Here is a 20,243-nt window from a genome sequence, read left to right as displayed (position 1 = left end):
TACAATCCTTTGGTCCTAATATTTTCTCCTAAAAAATGAGGAAAATAAAAAAGGATAAAAACGAAAAATAGTTGAAACCACTTATGTAACTACATGGCTCTCCGCATTAAAGTATAAACATTTTATAGAGCACTTAAAACACAATAAGTAATCATACATCGGCATTTTTTTTCCATAGCTCAATTATAAATCAATCTACATAAGTGATTGTAAGAGTCTGTGCATTATTGGGTACAAAATAAAAACGTTGAGCATTTATGAATTCCATTGTAGTGCTTCTAATGTTTGAGATCCGATCAATACATAGCTCCTCCTTCGTGGTCGAAGATGAGCACATTTCTCATTTCCTATGGACTCGAAGATGGATGTAAAGTTCAATTCTTGCTTTAAAAAGCCGACCGCATACGTGGCATGGGTGGCTGATGTCAGTTGCAGATAGGCCTGCTTCTTCACTCAGATTTTTGTTTCGCTCTGACCATTCTTCTTGCTTCAAATCATGAGACTCCGAGACTCACAGCGTCTCTCCATGAAATGCGATCGAGAGCTAGTGCTTCCCAGACGTGGATGTTGATATCGCATTCCTTGAAGAAGGTCTTGAGAGTGTCTTTGTAGCGCTTGTATTGGCCTCCTTGGGAGCGATTTCTTGCACACAACTCTCCGTACAGAAGTCGCTTACGAAGGCGATTGTCTGGCATGCGATTGTCCCGCCCATCGAAGTTGGGACCATTTTACTTTCGCATTGATACTGTGCATGTTGGACAGCTTTAAAATTTCTGTGTCTGGTATGTGGTCGAACCAACGCACCTTATGGATTTTCCTTAGACAACATAGATAGAAGGAATTTAGCTTTTTTTATATATGATCCAGGACTCTGACGCATAGAAGTACAGCACTGTAGACTTTCAGTTTTGTTTCCACACTTGTTCTTGAAGTCTGCCAAAAGCAGCACTGGCACGTGCAATACGGAAGTCGACCTCATCATCTAGGTTGGCGTTTGTTGATATGGTGCTTACCAGATAGACAACTTTTTGACATTTGCTAATTTCTGGCCATCTATGAGAATGTCTGGTTCTGTGACAGCTTTATTTGGAGGAGGTTGATGCAGCACTTCAGTTATTTTTTTACATTAATTGTGAGGCCAATTTTTTTGCAGGCTTTAGTGAAGAGGGACATGCTCTTTTGAAGGTCTTCTTTGTTTGCGGCATTTAATATACAGGTCTCTGATTGATGCAGTCGTAGTTTACTTGAGTCTCTGAGCATTAAATAAACTTGCATCAGTGCGATATCGTATGCCAACTCCAATGCTTTCTTTGCGAAAGCCATCTTTCAGCATGGCGGTGAATATTATGCTGGAGAGCGTTTTAGCCAGCACACAGCCCTGCTTCACGACATTTGAGACAGGAAAGGGCTTGGAGTAGTCTCCGTTGTCTTGGACTCTTGCTTGCATGTTGTCATGGAATCGGTGCACCATTGTTATGAATTGATCCGGGCAGCTGAATTTGGACATGATTTGCCAGAGGCCTTCACGACTGACATTATCAAAAGCTTTAGTCAAATCTATCAGTATAGAGTTTTAAATTTTGCTCTTTACATTTCTCTTGGAGTTGCCACACTGCAAAGATCATGTCAACCTTGCCTCTATCCTGCCTGAAGCCGCATCGACTTTCCAGAAGTAGGCCAGTTTCTAGGTGGTGTTGTAATCTATTTAATAACACCCTAGACAGAAACTTGCCATCAATGCATAGGAGAGATATGCCACAATGGCTATCGCATAACTGCCTATTTCCATTTCTCTTGTAGAAGTGAATGATGGAGGCGTCTTTGAACTCTTGTGGTAGTTTCTTTTGTTCCCTCATTATCTGTTAGTTTAGCTGTCAGCTCTGAACAGCCAAGTGAGTATATTTCAGCAGGGATGGAGTCTAGCCTCGGTGCATTACCAGTTGAGAGGTTGGCTATTGCAGTCATTACTTCATTGAGCGGGGAGGGTCAGCGAGTGAATAGTTTATTGGGACTTGTTCCAGAAGTGCGATGGCTTCGGCGCTAATGCTTGACGGACAGTTAATGACGGTACTGAAGTGTTCAGCCCACCGAACAAGTATATCCTCCTTGTCTGTGAGAGGTTTGTTTCCGTCAGCACTGAATATAGGGGAAGAGCCATTTAGCTGAGGGCCATAAAAAGCTTTGAGTTGAAAAACATTTTTGCATTTTTAGTGTCAGCATAGGACTGTATTTCTTCTGCTTTTTTGTTATACCATGCCTCCTTCCTGTGTATCAGGTTCCGCTGGACCTCTCCTTTGGCAATAGTGTATCGATCTCTTAGTTGAGGGGGGGGGGCAAGCTGGATTACACAGAAAGGCCTAAAGGCAATGTTGCTTGTGTACACAGAGTCCCTTAGTTTATTCCAGCTGTTTTCCACATCCTTGTTTATGTACAGGGTTTTAATTTCACTGTCTAGTTTGTTGATGAGCTCTTGCTTGATATCTGGGTTTGTGAGCTTACCAACATCTAGGCGCTTTGCAAGTTTGCATTCTTGGGGCCGTCTATGTGGTTTGGTGCATATTTTAGCATAAGACAAGATGATCAGTCCAACAGTCAGCTCCGCATAAAGCTTTGATGACTTTGACGTATTGTCTCTTAGACTTTCTGACAATGATGAAGTCTATTAGATGCCAGTGCTTGGATCTGGGATGCATCCATGATGTCTTTTTTCTGTGAGGTAGCTGGAAAAGAGTATTTGTTATTGTCAGCTTGTGGGCTGTGCACTATTCTAGTAACAATGCACCATCGCTATTGTAGTGACCAATTCCGTGTCTGCCTAGAACATTACTCCAAGTTTTTCAGTCGGAGCATACCCTGGCATTGAAGTCGCCCAGTATTATGAGTTTGTCTGATTTGGGCGTTTTGATTTTTGCAGAGATCAGATCCAATTAGAAGTTTTCCTTGATGTTGTCTTGGTTGGACATAGTTGGGGCATAGGCACTTATTAGAGTTCCGTGTCGCCTTGAGATCAGGGGTAGGCGTAATGTCATTAGACGGTCATTTATGCCTTTTGGTAATCCTGCTAACTTGTTGACTAATTTGGATTTCACCACAAAGCCAACACCAGCTTCATGTCTTTCCTCGCTATTTTTTGCCGATCCAGAAGAATGTGTAGCCTGCGCCAACTTCTGGTAACTGTCCTTCTTCAGCAAGTCGCGTTTCACCCAGGGCAAAAATATCTACATTGTATCTGGCTAGTTCTCTTGCCACGAGGGCAGTACGAAGTTCAGGACGGTTTGATTCGGCACGGTCAAGTAGAGTGCGGGCATTCCAGGCACCGAGTGTGAGTTCATGTGTTTTGATTTGTTTTTTCTTGAGTTTGTGTTTGATGTGTTTCTCTTCTCCCGCATCAGTAGGATCCCTGCCAGTCGCGGGAGACTGGCCAGGATCATGAGGGACAGGCAATGTTTAGGGCACCTTTACTAGCCCCTTCCTCATGCTTAGGAGGTAAGAAGTGCATTCCTAAAAAGGGCTGCTTAGACGCTCAAACGGCTGCCGAGTTCCAGTGCTGTCCCAGTCACTGGCAAGTGATCACATGGTCTGGGCCGCCTGCGTGTAGGTTTGTAGCTATGGCAGCCAGTGTATCCACACCGACAACCGTTTTGCCACTTGCCTATCGCCGCAGGGCTTTTTGATTGATGAACAAGGGAGATGAGAATGTGGCTTGCGCGAGGAAAATTTATTAAAGTGAGGAAGATTTGCGCTGTATCAGCCTCACTCTCTCGCCCCTTGCCAGCTGGAGCCAGTGGCAGAACAGAGTCCTTGCTTAAAATTTGCAAAACTAATGATCAATCATATGGAGTTGTTTTTTAAGAAAAATAGCAATTAAATGCCAAATGAAAATCTCTATGCTGACTTATATTTCATTAACTACAATGTTGTTCCGGATATTTTAAAATAAAGAATACATTACATCAAATGATTGAAATCACAACATTGATTTATGTTTCACGTATATTTTTGGACAATACGTCAGTATAGTTTAATTATCGATATCAAATTGTTCCGTATTTTGAACAAATTTATGCCAAATGACTTTTTTTAAAATATCGACATTAGGTTGTTCTGAACCAGTCACGGTGAATTGTAATAGTTAATATTACATGCACAAATGGTATAAAGAAGAAAGGGGAGATTAATAAATGATGCTTGCCCATGATTTAGTATAAACATTTATTGTAAAAGGAAAATTAGCATGGTTTTACAAAAGTTACATATTTTGGCCAAAATGGCCGATAATATTAAATATGCAGTGATAACTGATTAATTATCTGTATAAGTGATTCCTTAAGATGGAATCAAATGAAATACATATCTGGTAATATGACATTCTGCCACATAAATGTTATGGAATTATACTGGCCGTGCGTTAACGCGCTGAACTGTCGTTCAGAATTATCGAGATTCCGAGGTTCAAACCCTGCCGCTCCCATCCCCGACGTCCCGTGGGAGGTTTGAAATAGAAAGAAAATTATCTTCAGCTCTTAATGAATATCCAAAACATGGAAAACATTTTTACAAACAAACATTTTATATAGACTAGACCAATATCTAGAATATCAATTTCTAAATCTAAATCTAGACTTAAAAGTGTATTTTAATATCCAAATGTCTAGATCAATATTGCAATGTTATAAAATATTAAAAATAATCTGCTACTATTACTAAATTTAATGTTGCTTTCAGTCTATTGATAGATTATCTAGGCTTTTTTTTTACTTGAATCTTATCTAAATTACATCCAAATTATTACAAATTTAGATTTTAGTTCTAGATTTAGTGGATAAAGGCGGATTCGACAGGGGCCGCCTCTGACACAAACTCTCTTTGTAATCGTGTTTATTTATATCTTGTCTTTTAGCTTTTGAGAGCTAAGTGTGTGACAGACAGACGGACGTTTTACACAAAACTAATAGCGTATTTTTCCCCATACCATACGGAAGCTGCTAAAAAACTATTAAGAAAAAAAAAGAATCATATATATTTGAAGATTTTACCATTCTAGAAATATATAATTAAAATCTTTATGTTCACAATAAGTTATTCAAAGTCATTTTAAGCTTTTGCGATGTATTAATAGACACTATAAGCATTTATCGTAAATATTTGTCGTCTGGTTCCAATGTACTGGTTCCCAAACTTTTTGTCTCGTAGACCCTTTCCCATGTTTACTGTGTTCCGTTAGGCCCTATGATTAACTTAAATTGCATTTTCACAAATTCACCAAGTTCAAGTTAGAGATTTATCTTTTTTATTGATAAAATTCAAATACAGACCAATTAAAATAATGATAATGTATAACTGGAATCACCAAACACACTGGACTTTTTTTCTGTTGAAAATATGTCATCCGTTCCTACGGATATTATGTTTCATATGGGAATGTGTTGTTCTATGAAGGAGTCCTTCAAACATTAAATATTAATTAATTAATTGGCCGTAAGTATCTTTGTACAATTTTTCCAAAGAGCAGTTTCTCGTGAATTTCTTGCTCTATCACGTGTGGCTCCAATATTGGGTCCGCGGGTTTTCATTAACAGGAGGGTCAAATGCGAGTAGCTGGCGCCTAAACCAGTAAGCTTTGGGCAGGAGGGACTAATAAGCCTTGGCAAGCAACCTACCTAGGAAAACTGAATTTAAACCTCTGCTGCCTTGCAGCTATAACCAAACATTTGAAAGGTTTTGTGTGTCAACCCTGAGAAAAATAAGTACTCGGAGATCTTTAGACAGTTTGCTGAACACAGCTCTACCGTCTCAGAGCCTGTGACATCACTGATTCCATACTTTATGGTGGTAGTTTGCACAAAAATACACAAGATACTTGTAATGTTATAACTTATCCCAACCATGTACTCTTCAACTATATTGCTGCTAAGAGAAATTCTTTTAAGAATATTAGATGTAGGTTTCAATAAAACAGTTTTTAAAGCTACTTGAAAGGGTGGTAAAATCAATGTTTTACCTATAGTGTTTTCAGTATTTGGCTATAAGTAAAGAGACACTGTAGGACGCTCACAAACCACCATCTTCTCTATGTGATGTTGAAGAGATTTTGTAGGTCAATTCTGAACTTTATTTTTAAGAGTTCGAAAGTTTTTCAAATCTTCATCTTTATCAGGGTGCCATCGTCACAAATAATCCTCTAGTGTAATTAATTTCATATTGTCACAACAAGGCACTTAGGCAGCCGTACTGTCTTTAGCCGCTCAGTAAGTACAACTCGGGTGTCGAATCGAGACCCCTTTGTAGGTAGCCAAACCAAGCCAAATTTAAGTGTACTTAGTCTCTCTTCCACGGTTCCCACTAATCCTTATTTTAAATAATCAACGCTGTAAAATCTACATTTTTGTGTGTGTTAAACATTAGTTACATGTAGACAAAAAATTACGTTATTTAAATATGAATTGTAATTAAACACAACAATTTTTCATTAAATAGCAGGATAAATATTTAAACGATGAACAAAGGTGCAACTCATATACAAATCATATATAAAGTTTATGATAGAATTACATAAATGGGATGTGAAAATTAAAGTCACGACCTGCTTAAATAAAATCCATTATCGCAAACATCTCATAGGCCCCTATTTTATTTTTTTACTTTCGTAGACCCCTAGGAATATTATTATTATTATTATTATTATTATTATTATTATAGCCTTACAGTAGATCCAGTGAGAGGGTTGTCTTGTGTTGATGTGTAGAATCCACCGAAAAAATAGCCAGAGTTATCCTTGGTAGAAACTGTCGCTGCACACCAATAGGCCGAGTATACAGCAGTAGACTCAATGTACTTAGTATCACAACATGTAGACAACCATAGAAACCCACACCTAAACAAGTATAGAAAACAACCAAATACAAAAAAAGCCACCTTAAGCGATACGGTAACCACTGTGCCTGGAAAGAATATAGAACTTAAATTACCAAAACAAATTAATGTGTTTGTTTTTATTTCTGCAAGTACAATGTGTGGTTTTACTGAGAAAGTTTGTACTTAGTTGGATGTCCCCCCCCCACCACTTGATGCCCCGTGTCGCCCGCATAACCCGCACATTGCTAGCTACGACACTAAATGTAGTGATATAGTTTGGTTGAACTGGGAGTTCAAGCAATCACACGAATAATAGTTAACTAGCAAAATATTTTGTAAGTAATCAAGTCTTATCTAAGCGGACAAAAAGTATGTTTATAAACTAATCTATCAATATTTATTTTTCTTTATTCAATAGCAAACTACATTGGTGAATTGACTGGTTAATTTTCTGATTGAATCCTAGTTTGTAAGAATAGTGAGTAATTATGCAAAGTATTAACTTGATCAGAGAACGAGAAGTGGGAGAAATGACGTGTACGAAAATTGTTTGTACAGACAGACAGACTGTTTGAGGTGATATAAACATTGTAAAGATACATATTTGGAGTTACCCTCTGCAATTTGACTTTATCTCTTTGACTCTCTTATAAAACGTCTGAATGAAAACGGCCGTGTAGGAAGGAGGACAGGAATAAGTTCCGGTCTTTGGATTGACATGACGTAAGCCATCACAAGGGTTGCGATATAAAGTAGTCCCATGCACAGTACACGTCTGGTAGACACCTGGTTGAAGAAATACATCAATGTCTAGGCCTCTAGATGAATAAAAATCTTTAATATATTTTACTATAATAAAAGATAATACACTAGTGTATTGTTTTTAATAAATTCTTGCTTGGTTCATTTAGAACACAGTAAATAGTAATTAGTTGTTATATCATGCAAAAAAAAATCCTGTTACATGTCATTATAAAAATATTTCGTCTGATTTGCTAGTACATTCTGTTCTATATTTTTTCTCTACACTCGTGTCTCGTCTTGTTTTGAAAAGAGTTGTAAGGGTATCAATATGGAATGTATGCTAATACATATTAATTACAAGTAAGTACTTTTATTATTGTTGAAAAAAAAAAAAAGTTAATAAACAATGTAAGCAACAGAAAAATTAAACATACCACCGAATTTCAAGGGATCATTTTTAGTACCACACGATCCATCCTCAACATTCGCTACAGCACTAAAATTTGGGTCATCAAGCTTAGTACATCCTCTGTAGGTATTCATCTCATAGTACGAATCTATTGATGTCTGTATAACCTGGAAGTAGAAAGAGGCGCATACATAACATTCATTTTTAGCGCCCCCCCCCCCCCCCGCAAAAAAAAAGGACAATAGACGATAATAGTTTTGTGTGGTCTGTCCGTCTGTTCGTCCCGTTTAGATCTCAAAAACTAAAGGAAAAAAAAATTGAGCATCATGATATTTTAGATCATTCAAAGCTCTGATGCAACCGCTTTTTTGTTTCTTTTCCGAAAGTGAACCATTAAACTTTTAAAATTATATATGTAAAGCAGTTCTTTTTTTTTTAATACCACACTTTTAAATGAAAAACTTTAGGGGAGGTAAGATTTTAAAAAGGTCACAGACTTCTACATTAATAACTCAAACTTCATTCATAGACTCCCGCATTAGTACAAAAAATATCATCTAGGGTCGCAATGGCAAAAGTATCAATGGATAATCCCATGATATAATAATTATTTATTAACTACCTTATGGAATGGAATACTGATTCCAAGTTGTTTTTTTTTTTAAAAAGAATTTTGATACGAACATAGTTTCAGCTGGAAGTTAAGAAAAAAAAACAACTTTTATAGTGCGCAGTTTTGAGCTATCCTCATTATACACATGACCTAGATTAGACGTGATTACACTAAAAAGACGCCAGATGTAGATTAATAATAATAATAATAATAATAATCTTTATTGTCCGTATGGAAATTTGTCTTACAATTTGTGCATTACACCAAACAAAAAACATTATAACTATAAGAAACCAAAGTGTACATTCACACCAGACTCACTCATAATTTACATGTGACAAAGTTTATATCAGATTGTTTCTATTTAATGATTTGATTGCCAGGGGAACAAAAGAGTGTTTGCGCCTGTTTGTCTTTGCCATCGGTGTCTTGTATCTCTTTTGTGATGGTAAAATCACAAAATCCTGACACAAAGGGTGATTCTTTATTTCGAGGATCTTGTTAGCTTTTTTATAAATGTCTGTCTCAAACAACTGCCCAAATGGGGTTTGTTTTTTGCCAATGATTTTACCAGCAGCATTAAGGATTCTATAAAGTTTATTTTTATTTTTAATGCTCAGATTGCCATACCAGGCAGTGATATTGAAACTTAAAATATTGCAGATGTGATCATGATAAAACATAGCCAAGGCCTTTTCGCTAAAATTAAACGAGGACAGTTTTCTGAGTAATCGTAGTCTTTGCTGCCCTTTTTTACTGATATAATCAGTATTTTCAGTAAAATTTAGTTTATTGTCTAGGATAGTACCAAGGTATTTAAAGGTTTGCATTATTTCAGTAGTCTCTCCAGCTACAGAAAGAATATCATTTTCCTTCTTTTCCCTACGAAAATCTATTATCATTTCTTTGTTTTTTTTTCCCTACGAAAATCGATTATCATTTCTTTGTTTTTTTTCCCTACGAAAATCGATTATCATTTCTTTGGTTTTTTTCCCTACGAAAATCGATTAGCATTTCTTTGGGTTTTTTTTATATTTAATAATAAAAAATTAACTTTACAGTATTTTTCAATGTATTCTATTTCTCTGAAATACTCATTTACGTCTGAGCTCTCTGTGAGCAGGGCAAGAAGAGCCGCATCATCAGCGAATTTTGTGAAAGAGCAATGTACAACCAATTTGAGCAAAATTTAAATCTACAAATTACGAAGAAAATAGATTAAGGGGTGCAGATCTATTTATTATGTAAACAGTACTATCACATTAATAGGTGAATATGATGCGAACATTATAGTGAACTATTACCCACAAGTACTCCTACTAATCATGTTTATAATTTTGGCCTAATTCTATATCTAATAGCCTAGTTTTAAGATTAAACGTGTTAAGTCGTAAGAATTCTAGTCTAGAATTAGATTCTAGATCTAGTCTAGATTTTAGTCTGGATTCTATATTGAGTTCTAGATCTTGATCTAGAGTCTACTTAGTCTAGATCTAAACTAGATCTAGAATTCAGACTAGATCAAGACTAGAATGTGTGATGTGTAAATATATCTCTTAATCAATAATAGGTTATTTGTTATTAAGTTAACAGCAATGCCTGGTCGTGCAATTACCGTGCTTGACTGATTATCTCAACGGTCTCAGATTCATAGCCTGCCCGCTACTATCCGCCGTCGTCCAGCGGGAGTTTTGGACAAGGAAGTCAATTATCTTTAACTTAAACATATGAACCATTATACAAAAAAAAAAACAAAAAAAAAACGGCAAATGAATCTTTGAAACATTATTCCTTTTATTAATATTAATTTTAAATATTTCCTAGACTATCTACTCAATGTAATGTTGTTTTAATAATACTGCATTATCAAGGATGTTTACACATGCGGACTAGGTATCAGATACCAGAAAAAGAAGACAAATGAGTTTGTACTTTAACAAATCAACACATTCATTGGCAACAATCCTGGAGGCACTCAATACTGTGAAGAGGTAACAGTTGAGCTGGTTCGGTCGTTTCGTAGGACATGAGTTATTGTTAATAATCGTCTTTAAGGTACAGTGAAATAAGTCCTGTTGTACACAATTGTAACTTAAATTTGGTCAATAATGTTTTATTTTTTTTCGTGTTGCCAATTTATCTAATTTTGTTAGAAGAATAAATCTTATTTAGTTTCTCTTTATTACATGTTATTAATTTTGAATGTATGGATAAGGTTAATAATTATTTTATAAAAAAAAATAAGTGTACGCTAAATGAATAAATAGAGATACTGTGGCTGTGGGGTAAAGCACTTGGAACCGAAAGTCCCGAGTTCGAATCCTGGTAAAGACTCTAGGTGGACCACTTCTGGGGCTCGTGTTATTATTATTATTATTTTCATGAAACACGTATTTACTGTGAACTTAATATTTTTTGTAATAAAAAAGTTGAAGCTATGACATAGGTGGCAACTTGCACCAGGGGCGGACTGGGTATCAAAATCGGGCATAGCATTACCATATAAACGGCCCACAAAATGTATGTCATTTATTTTCGGTGTGGGGGGGGGATTTTTACCCCACTCCGCAATTTATATATATATTGTTACAAATGACAGTCATAGGTAGAGGTCAACGTATGACCCCGGCGAGATAACACAGCAGCGGGTGTTCTCTGGAATATACATGTATCAACAAAGACAGGATGTGACGTGTCCTTACGTGTTATTCCAGAAGGTACTAGCAATGTCCAGGGACAGACAGAGGTCACAACTTGTGACCCCGGCAAGATGACACTGCAGCCGATGTTTTCTGGAATCTACATGTATAAACAAAGACAGGATGTGACGTTTCCTCACGTGTTATTCCAGAAGATACAAGCAGTGTTTGTGCAACTTTGGAGGAGCGATTAGGGACTCTATATAAGCCAGAAAGTTAATGTGAAAGTTAGTCGTGAGTGAGTCGTGACAGTCGATACAGACGATGTAAGACGTGTGCGGCTCTAGTGGAAGTGAAATGTGTACGACTTTTAATCAAGTTAACTAGGGTAGAGTTAACTGGAGTGGACTACAGTCGTTAAAGTCTATACAGTGAACGACAGTGGACTTGAGCCGTTACAGTCGATACAGTCGATGTAAGACGTGTGCGGCTCTGATTCGGTAGACTTGAGTACGACTTGGTTCAGCTCTGGGAGACCTGGAGCGACACTGGGTCTGTTGGTCTGTTCTGTGGAATACGGCTCGATGCAAGATGAGAAGAGATGAATTGCAACGAGGTGAAGAGATGAATTGCAACAAAGTATATATATATATATATATAGTTCGTCCATCGTGGTTCGATGATGACCACTTTGTCATCCAGGGGGCTGAGGGCTTTGCACTGTGGTTTTATGCCTCCTCATGTGGCTGGTGAGACCTATGTGAGCCCGGAATGTTCGGCTGCACACTGGGCAGGTTATTCCAGCTGGAGCTAGTGTCGTTTGTCTTGCTAAAGTATAGCTAACTGTAAACTGACAGATATTGTACAGTCTTCTACGCTACATGTTAGAGTTAATAGTCATTAAAGTTATATGAAACTGAAAGTTGAGTCGTCAAGTTCTTTGCTGTGTTTTTATTTGTGTGCCAACTAATACATCTAGCCAGAAGATTCAGAAATACGTAACAATATATATATATATATATATATATATATATATATATATATATATATTAGTGTGTGTGAATATGTAATTAATCTTCATTACATTCTGATCTTTCATTCTTTCAAACGTTTTTTCTACACTAGAATACTCTCTTCCTATAATTAGTGGAAAGACAGTACACACCGCCAAGGGAGATATAGGAAGTCCGGGGAAGCGCTGTGAGCTCCCCAAGTGTGGTCCGGGGCGAAGTCCCGGAACCAAGCATCATTTTCGTTGATTTTAGCTTTAAAAAATGCATATTCGGAGGTATATACAGTGCAATTAGCCTGCTACTCCTCCGCTAAATAAAAATTTAAAAACTAAATTTGCTATTCACTGGAGTTCAGCGACTGGTAGAAAATGGTAAAATGCTTTAGTTTTTGTATTGAAGGGGGGAGGGTACCAAAAAACCCCTTTTGGTTACGCTCATGAAATTTGGTGACTATAGGTTACGTAAGTTCGCTGCACTGGGGCAGTAAGTAAACTTTCCCTTTCAGACAATGAGTTCTGAGGCAAGTGATGATTTGAACCTCCCCCCTCCCGACTACGCCCATGTGTTAGGTGTGAGCCTAATTCTCTACAAAATATATAAAGTTTGATAACGCATCGAAAACTGAATGGATATACATGTATCTAGTCTGCAAACTATAAACAATACAATAGCAGCCTCAATTAGTTTGAATCTTTTTGGTATTACTTATAGATTACAGACGTTTCTTAAAAATATAAGATAGTTATGTCATACGCATTTCATGTGTCAATCTAGTCATGCATGTTGATCTGAGACTTAAAATGTGCTAAATCATTTGTTTCCTGGCTGACTCAGGCAACCCATTCCATTAAAAGATAAGAGAAAGCAGAACGGTTAAAGAGGTATATACTTAATGTGAAAAGCTCTTGCTTCGTCCTAGTACATTCTCAAAAACGCGATTTGTATATATATATATAAATATACCATGACCCATTATTTAAAATATAAATTAAATCTCCTTTCATTAAATATCGGATGTGACAGCGCTATATAAATTATTGTAATAATTTTCATCATTAATGACTTCATATTAATCATAAGTTTGTCATTAATTATAATAGTATTAAAATGTATTTAGATCTAGATTTATTTTTAATTAAATAATATTTTTTGTAAGCCTTAAGTGTAGTATTTTTAGATCTGTTTTTAAAAATTAACAAAAAGAAACTTACTATTTCTTTTCAAATCGCAGAAAGTATAACTTTATATATACCCATATTGAGCTATAAATAAGTTGGGCGGTTTGCAATTTCGCGGCTGTGTGTATGTGTTCAAGTTAATTTCTATTAAGTATTGTTAAAGAGCTAATAGTAGCGCCTATTTTTTTTTTTTTTTTGGCTGCGTTATATCAATGTTTTTCTAACTTAACCTCTCTCATCCCTCTTTTTCGTTAACTGACAATGGAACCATCAGAAGACAGGGGAGGGAAGGAGCAAAAAATGTAAGCGCCATCAAAGGTCAATCAGCACAATGATTAGGCCAAACACAGCATCGAAGACATCAAAGCAGTCTATGCCGCTCGTGCATAACAGAAAGTACAGTCTAACGTTTTGCAAATGATACGTACAGTGTATAGTGTATTTTTCTTGATATTCTTGATGAATTTCAAACAAAATTAATTGTAATAATAATTTAAAAAAGCAACAACAACAAGAAAACTTGTTCGGGCCTTTGTGTCTTGCTGCTGTCACTTTTTTAAAAGTTGTCTGCATTTAATTTTTTTTTTCTTTGGCAACGACCAGACAGGCCCATTTGGTATCGGCCCACCGGGCGTTTGCCCGTTTGCCCATAGAGCCAGTCAGCCCCTGACTTGTACCCCCTTGCAAAAAATACTCCGGGCGCCCATGTACGGTAATGTACAGTGTAGCGTTTGTAGTATTTGTGTCGAAAACTGTGTCATACTGTTGTTTGTTTTTATTTCCTCATTAAAGTACCAGATTGGAACTCTTGTTGTCAAGTTCTTGTATTAGATGTGTTTTGTTTGTGATTACAGAGGGCCTGATTAGGAGAGAGAGAGAAATTCGTAACACTATCGTCCTTTACTATGAAACTTGGTGGACGTGTATTCTAGTACATTTAACACTCTATGTCTATTGTGTTAAAAAAATATAAATGACTCATTTGCAGATCTAATTTTTCAAAATATTACATAAGCAAAATATAAACCAATTTTAAACAGCTTACATAAGGGAAACAACGGTAAATTTATTGCCATATCTTTCTATACAATTTATATATATATATAACTCTCTTCATGGCTCAAGAGTTTGGACACCAGGTAATGGTAAGATCACTTTTTTATTTCTGCAAGTCGGAAGAACTAGTGTTACCCCACGTAATTTTAGAGGCGAAAAAAAAAAGGGGGGGGGGGAGAGAACAAGTAGTATTCAACCGTCACCAAATAGCAGGGCCGGACTTAACCATTGTGACCATGAAGTCATAGAAAGAGAACAAGTAATCTAATCTGTATAAACCCGTCACTAAATAGAAGGGCCGGACTTAACCATTGTGGAGCCCAATGCGAAACAAACTTCGTGGGGCCCAGCTTGGGTATGGATACGAATAATAAGTGAAAATTAAGAGTTTGTATTAGAAAGTATATTCGTCTTTGCATTAACTCATTCTTTACTACTCACAGAATTACTACACGAGCCTTGCGTGTAGCGAAGTCATACAGTAAATCATAAGAATTATGTTTCCTACCTACACAGATCACGCTCAATAGAAATAATTACCAAATGTTTCAACCCATCTTTGAGAATTGTTAACCTCAAGTAATTCTTTATTAGTTTGAGGCGCGAGAAGCTTCTTTCACTAGATTCCACAATTACGGGTATTGCATAATGCCGTTTTTTTATCGTGCGTAGGATTGGCGTTACCCATACTAAATGACATCCAAAAATGAAAATTTTTCTTTTATATTTCAGGATATTTTTATAAGTTTTCAAAAGATTTTAATAACTTCCTGAGATCTCCAGGACTTTTTCGTATATTTTTGCAATTTCAGGTGATTTCCAGGAGCTCCTGGTAGATCCGGTTGCTTCGGGAAATCTGTTATAAATTATAAAATGGTTTAATTTACCAATTTACACCTAGAATTACCGCGGGTCTCAGGGAATTGCTCGGCCCACTGCGGTCGCATTAGTTACAGTGGCCTCAGGCCAACCCTGCAAAATAGAGGCGTTTGTTACTCCGTGGGTCGACTAGTAAGATTAATTTCTCTTAACACTGAACTATATTAATTATTTACCAATAATTAATTGACTAATTGGTAAATATTTTTTTATTGATTCGTGTTTTGCTAGTTTACAACTTGATCCAAGAATGGGTAAAACCATGTACTAAATTTGGTGCAGACAGACACAGTGAGTGAGATGAGTGAGACAGGGGCTTTACAAATTAAATTAGTGATTACATCTTTTTACTTCGATGACCGAAATTAACTGAATAGTTTCTTTGTATTCAGTGAAGAGGCGAATAAATAAATAGACACAAATGAACATTCTGTGCACGTCTTATGTAGCCTTGTTGAGCTGAACTGTTCATCAGAACTTAATAGTGCAAGGCTCACTGGAAAGATTCTTGCAATAATGAAGCATTACTAGAAATAGAGGAGGCGCGTTGGCTGAGTGGTAAAAGAGCTTGGCTTCTGAATTGGGGGTCTCGGGTTCGAATCCTGATGAAGACTGGTAATTTTAATTTTGGGATCTTTGAATGCCTCTGATTCCACCCAGCTCTAATGGGTGGTACATGACATTAGTGGCCACAGAAACAAATAATCTTTATAGTATCTGCCCTATAGACACAATGTCTGAAAGGTCTTTATTTAGCTTTAACTAGATATTTTTTGCTTTTCCTAGAAATAGAGTGAGAAATAGTAATCTATCATCAACTTTGGAAACTATAGATGTTTGAGATCGAATTGTTTGTTGGGCTATTTTTTTTATTTTCTTTATCATTTTTCGTTTGTTTAGGTTCCATGGTCTCGTCTACTCATATCTCTATAGTCTCTTGAATTATTTTCTTACTGATTGTAATGAATTTATTAATGTAATTTATATTTGATTCTTGCTAAAGACGCCTTTAAAAAAAATTAAATTAAGAAAGAGCAGATCGCTAATATTACTATAAAACCTTTTATTAAATGAGAAATCGTATTTACTTTTTTTTATTATCACTTTCTAACGTAACTCACTTTTCCAATGCATCAATTGTCGATAAAGGTAGCTCTGGCAATAATTGCTGCTTCACTAGGGCGCTTAACAGTTCTCCAGACCTGTCCAATGGAACTAAATTTTTCTCTATTACTCGAACCCAGGCACTCAGATTCGATGATTCTGGATCGTACAGTGGACCTCCAATAGTTTTTATCACTGAGTGAGTCGTGGCGCTGCTGTATGCGTCTTTTTGACTTTGTTCGGATGAAATGCTGAAATACAATAGTATTAAGAAAAAAAGGGTAAGGGTATAATTCATTTTTAATCGGTAATTGGGATGATGTGTATCAAGAAATGCTAACAAACTTAAAAGGAACACATACGTTTATAAAGGCAGGCAGAGATTAAAATAAATAGACAAACAGAGAGAAAAAAAGAGAGAAAAGAAATAAATAGAGGAGAGAAAAAGAGAAGGAGAGAACGACATAAGTAAGAAGGAAAGGGGAGAGAACAAAACATTAGAAGGGATGGATTTGATTTGATTTGTGATTTGAGGCACATCGGCACAATTTAGGCCATGTCGTGCCTGCAGTTCCTTAAGGACTACTCTCTCTCTAAACCACAAGGGCCAGATTCTATACAGTCATATAATTAAAATCAAGGTCTATTCACAGTTAAAATAGTAAAGGTAGTAAGAATTTAAATATTTGGTAAAAATCTAATGTAAATAGTGCATGTTCACAAATTCAGAAATCAGATCTTCGTAGATAGCCCCATTTCCCGAATAAAGCCCAGTACCTTCCCAGGGTCGACATTATTAAATAGTGTTTTTAGATTAGTGGCTCTAAAATATTTCGCCCTGACATCCTGGTATCTGGGGCAATCAACGAGGATATGTTCCACGGTGAGGCGAGAGTCACAGTACTCGCAAAGTGGGGGCTCCTCTCTCTTCAGTACAAAAGAGTGCGTGATGTAGGTGTGGCCAATCCTAAGTCTGGACATGGTCGTGCTACCACGCCTTGTCAGACCCTTAGATGTGGGCCGCCACCTGACATCCGCCACAATCTGCCTGAGTTTACTGTGAGTCTCAGCCTCCCATCGGTTCTGCCACTCTCGATAGGTGGCAGAGGCAATACTTTGTCTCAGGTCCGAGTAGGGAATTTGGGTTCCTGACACCGCATGATTTAGGGCTCTCTTTGCTTCTCTGTCTGCGGCTTCGTTTCCCTCAATGCCAACATGGGAGGGGACCCAGATGAAGGTGACATCCCTACGGTCGGCTGTTATTTGGTCCAACAGCTTCAGGCTCTTATGTACCAATGGGATGTCAGTCTTCATCCGCCCCAAAGCTTGCAATGCAGATTTGGAGTCGGAGCAGATTATAAATTTCCTCCTTTCTGATGCTTTTACGGCCATAAGTGCAAGCAATATTGCGTGCAATTCGGCCGTAAAGATGGAGCAGCCATCGGGGAGTCTACGGGAGATTGTTTTGTTCCGAAAGGAGCAGGCACACGCGACCTTTCCCTCCATTTTGGATCCGTCTGTGTAGATGGTGCCACAATCTCCGTAGCTCTCCTGCAGTTCCCTAAAGTGGACTTGTAGTATGCTTGGGTCTGTATTTTCTTTTTTGAAATTAAGGAGGGATAAATTTAATTTGGGTTTATTCATTAGCCAAGGAGGATTCTGAGGGGTTTCTATTTTAGAGATTTGGTCAATGGGTGGGGTTAAATTTTGGATGGGTTCTCTCATTCGAAGGCCCAACGGTTGTATGACGTTAGGCCTTCGATTGTATAATTCTACCTCTGTGGGGTTAAATATGGAGTCAAAAGCAGGGTTCGTGGGGTTGGATTTTAGCTTGACTATATACTGCATTGCAAGCTTTTTCATTCTTATATCCATGGGGAGTTCTCCAGCCTCCACATGGAGACTTGGGATAGGTGATGTACGAAACGCGCCGAGACACAGACGCAGGGCAGCATTTTGTATTGGTTCCAGTATTTTTAGGTACGACTTCCTTGCTGCTCCATATATTATGGATCCGTAGTCTAGCTTGGATCGAATTAGACTCCGATAGAGCAGCAGCAAGGTATCTCTGTCAGCTCCCCAGTCCGTATGGCTGAGTACTCTTAGTATGTTTAATGACTTTTGGCATTTCTTCTTAAGTTCCTTAATGTGGGGGAGAAAATTAAATTTGGAATCTAAGGTGAGGCCTAAAAATTTTGTAGTTTTCACGACAGGGATCTTCTTTTTGTGTATAAATAGTTCAGGGTCTGGGTGTAGTCCCCTTAGATTACAAAAATGCATACTAACTGTTTTGGAGTCTGAGAATTTGAAACCATTATAGTTTGCCCAACCCTGAATTTTGTTTAAACATAACTGTAATTTTCTTTCTAAGGTGTTCATGTTTTTCCCATAAGTGAGAATGACAAAGTCATCAACATACAAAGAGCACTCTATGCCAGGGGGCAGCGCATTTATGATGCTATTTATTTTAATGTTGAACAGGGTGACTGACAGAATGCTGCCCTGGGGTACACCCATTTCCTGGTCATGAGTGTCAGAAGCGGAGTTGCCCACTCGAACCTGAAATTTTCGATCTTTCAGGAATTCCTCCACAAAACGGGGGAGGTGTCCCTTAAGCCCCATAAGCGCCAGGTCACGTAGAATGCCATGTTTCCAGGTTGTGTCATAGGCCTTTTCTATATCGAAGAATACAGCTACTAGATGTTCTCTTCTGAGTAATGCATTTCTAATATAAGCTTCCAGCCTTACCAGGTGGTCAGTTGTTGTCCGCCCCTGCCGGAATCCGCAATGGTAGTTTGAGATCACTTTATTCCTTTCCAGGTACCAGACCAGCCTACTGTTAATCATTCTTTCCATGGTTTTGCAGATGCAGCTTGTTAGTGCTATTGGTCGGTAGTTAGCTGGGTCAGAGCCATCTCTTCCCGGTTTAGGTATCGGTATAACTGTGGCTTTCCTCCAGCTGTTTGGGAAAGCGCCTGTTTACCACACACAGTTATAGACCCCTAGCAGGACTGCCAATGAGGGTTCGGGAAGGTGCTTGAGGAACTGGTAATGGATTTCGTCTTCTCCAGGCGCTGTGTCATGTGACTTGTCCAGCGATTCCCTCAGTTCCTCAAGCGAGAACGGTTTGTTGTAGTCTTCATTGTTCTCTGACCTGAAATCAATGGAGTGTCTTTCCTCCCTGGTTTTGACTTTTTGGAACTCTGGCGTGTAGTGTGCAGTGGATGATTTTTCTGCTATTGAGGATGCAAGGCAGTCAGCTATTTCTCTGGGGGACGTGACAGTTCGTCCTTGGTTTTTCAAATGCCCTATTGCATTTGATTCTTTCCCTTTGATTCGCCTTACTGCCTTCCAAACCGCTCTAGCAGAAGTTTTGGCATCCAGACTGCCGACAAAACTTCTCCAGGAATTCCTTTTGGCTGACCGTATGGTTTGTCTAGCCTTTGCTCTAGCTATTCTGAATAGCTTTAGGTTTTCCTGGGAAGGATTCTTTATAAATGCAGCCAGTCGTTTTTTCCTATCACCAATAGCACTTTTGCAAGCTGTATCAAACCATGGTTTGCTAGGCCGTTTTTGATTTGCAGAGGTTAGGGGTACAACTTTCCTGGCTATACTTAGTAGCTTGCTAGCAAAGGTATCAGCTGGGTTCTGTTCATGGAGGATATTTTCTGTGATATCCTCAGAGCATCTTTTTTGGAATTGTTCCCAATCGGCCTTATTCAGTTTCCACCGCTGAGGTCGTCCCAATGAAGG

At 37.8% G+C, this 20,243-nt stretch overlaps 1 protein-coding gene across 1 annotated transcript in view; it reads right to left on the bottom strand.

Moving 5' to 3' along the window:
- LOC106062302 (macrophage-expressed gene 1 protein-like) overlaps window positions 1–20,243 on the bottom strand; it is a 49,152-nt gene that overhangs the window by 14,408 nt on the left and 14,501 nt on the right. The window contains exons 7-11 of the mRNA XM_056026345.1: window positions 16,508–16,741; window positions 10,681–10,693; window positions 8,034–8,175; window positions 7,470–7,641; window positions 6,706–6,874 (exon numbers count right to left, since the gene is read on the bottom strand). Of these exons, the coding sequence (XP_055882320.1) occupies window positions 6,706–6,874; window positions 7,470–7,641; window positions 8,034–8,175; window positions 10,681–10,693; window positions 16,508–16,741 (730 nt within the window). The remainder of the gene's footprint in view (window positions 1–6,705; window positions 6,875–7,469; window positions 7,642–8,033; window positions 8,176–10,680; window positions 10,694–16,507; window positions 16,742–20,243) is intronic.

The sequence above is a fragment of the Biomphalaria glabrata genome, chromosome 4 (assembly GCF_947242115.1).
Source record: "Biomphalaria glabrata chromosome 4, xgBioGlab47.1, whole genome shotgun sequence".
Classification (NCBI taxonomy): Eukaryota; Metazoa; Mollusca; class Gastropoda; family Planorbidae; genus Biomphalaria; species Biomphalaria glabrata.
This window is presented reverse-complemented; position numbering and strand designations above follow the sequence as displayed.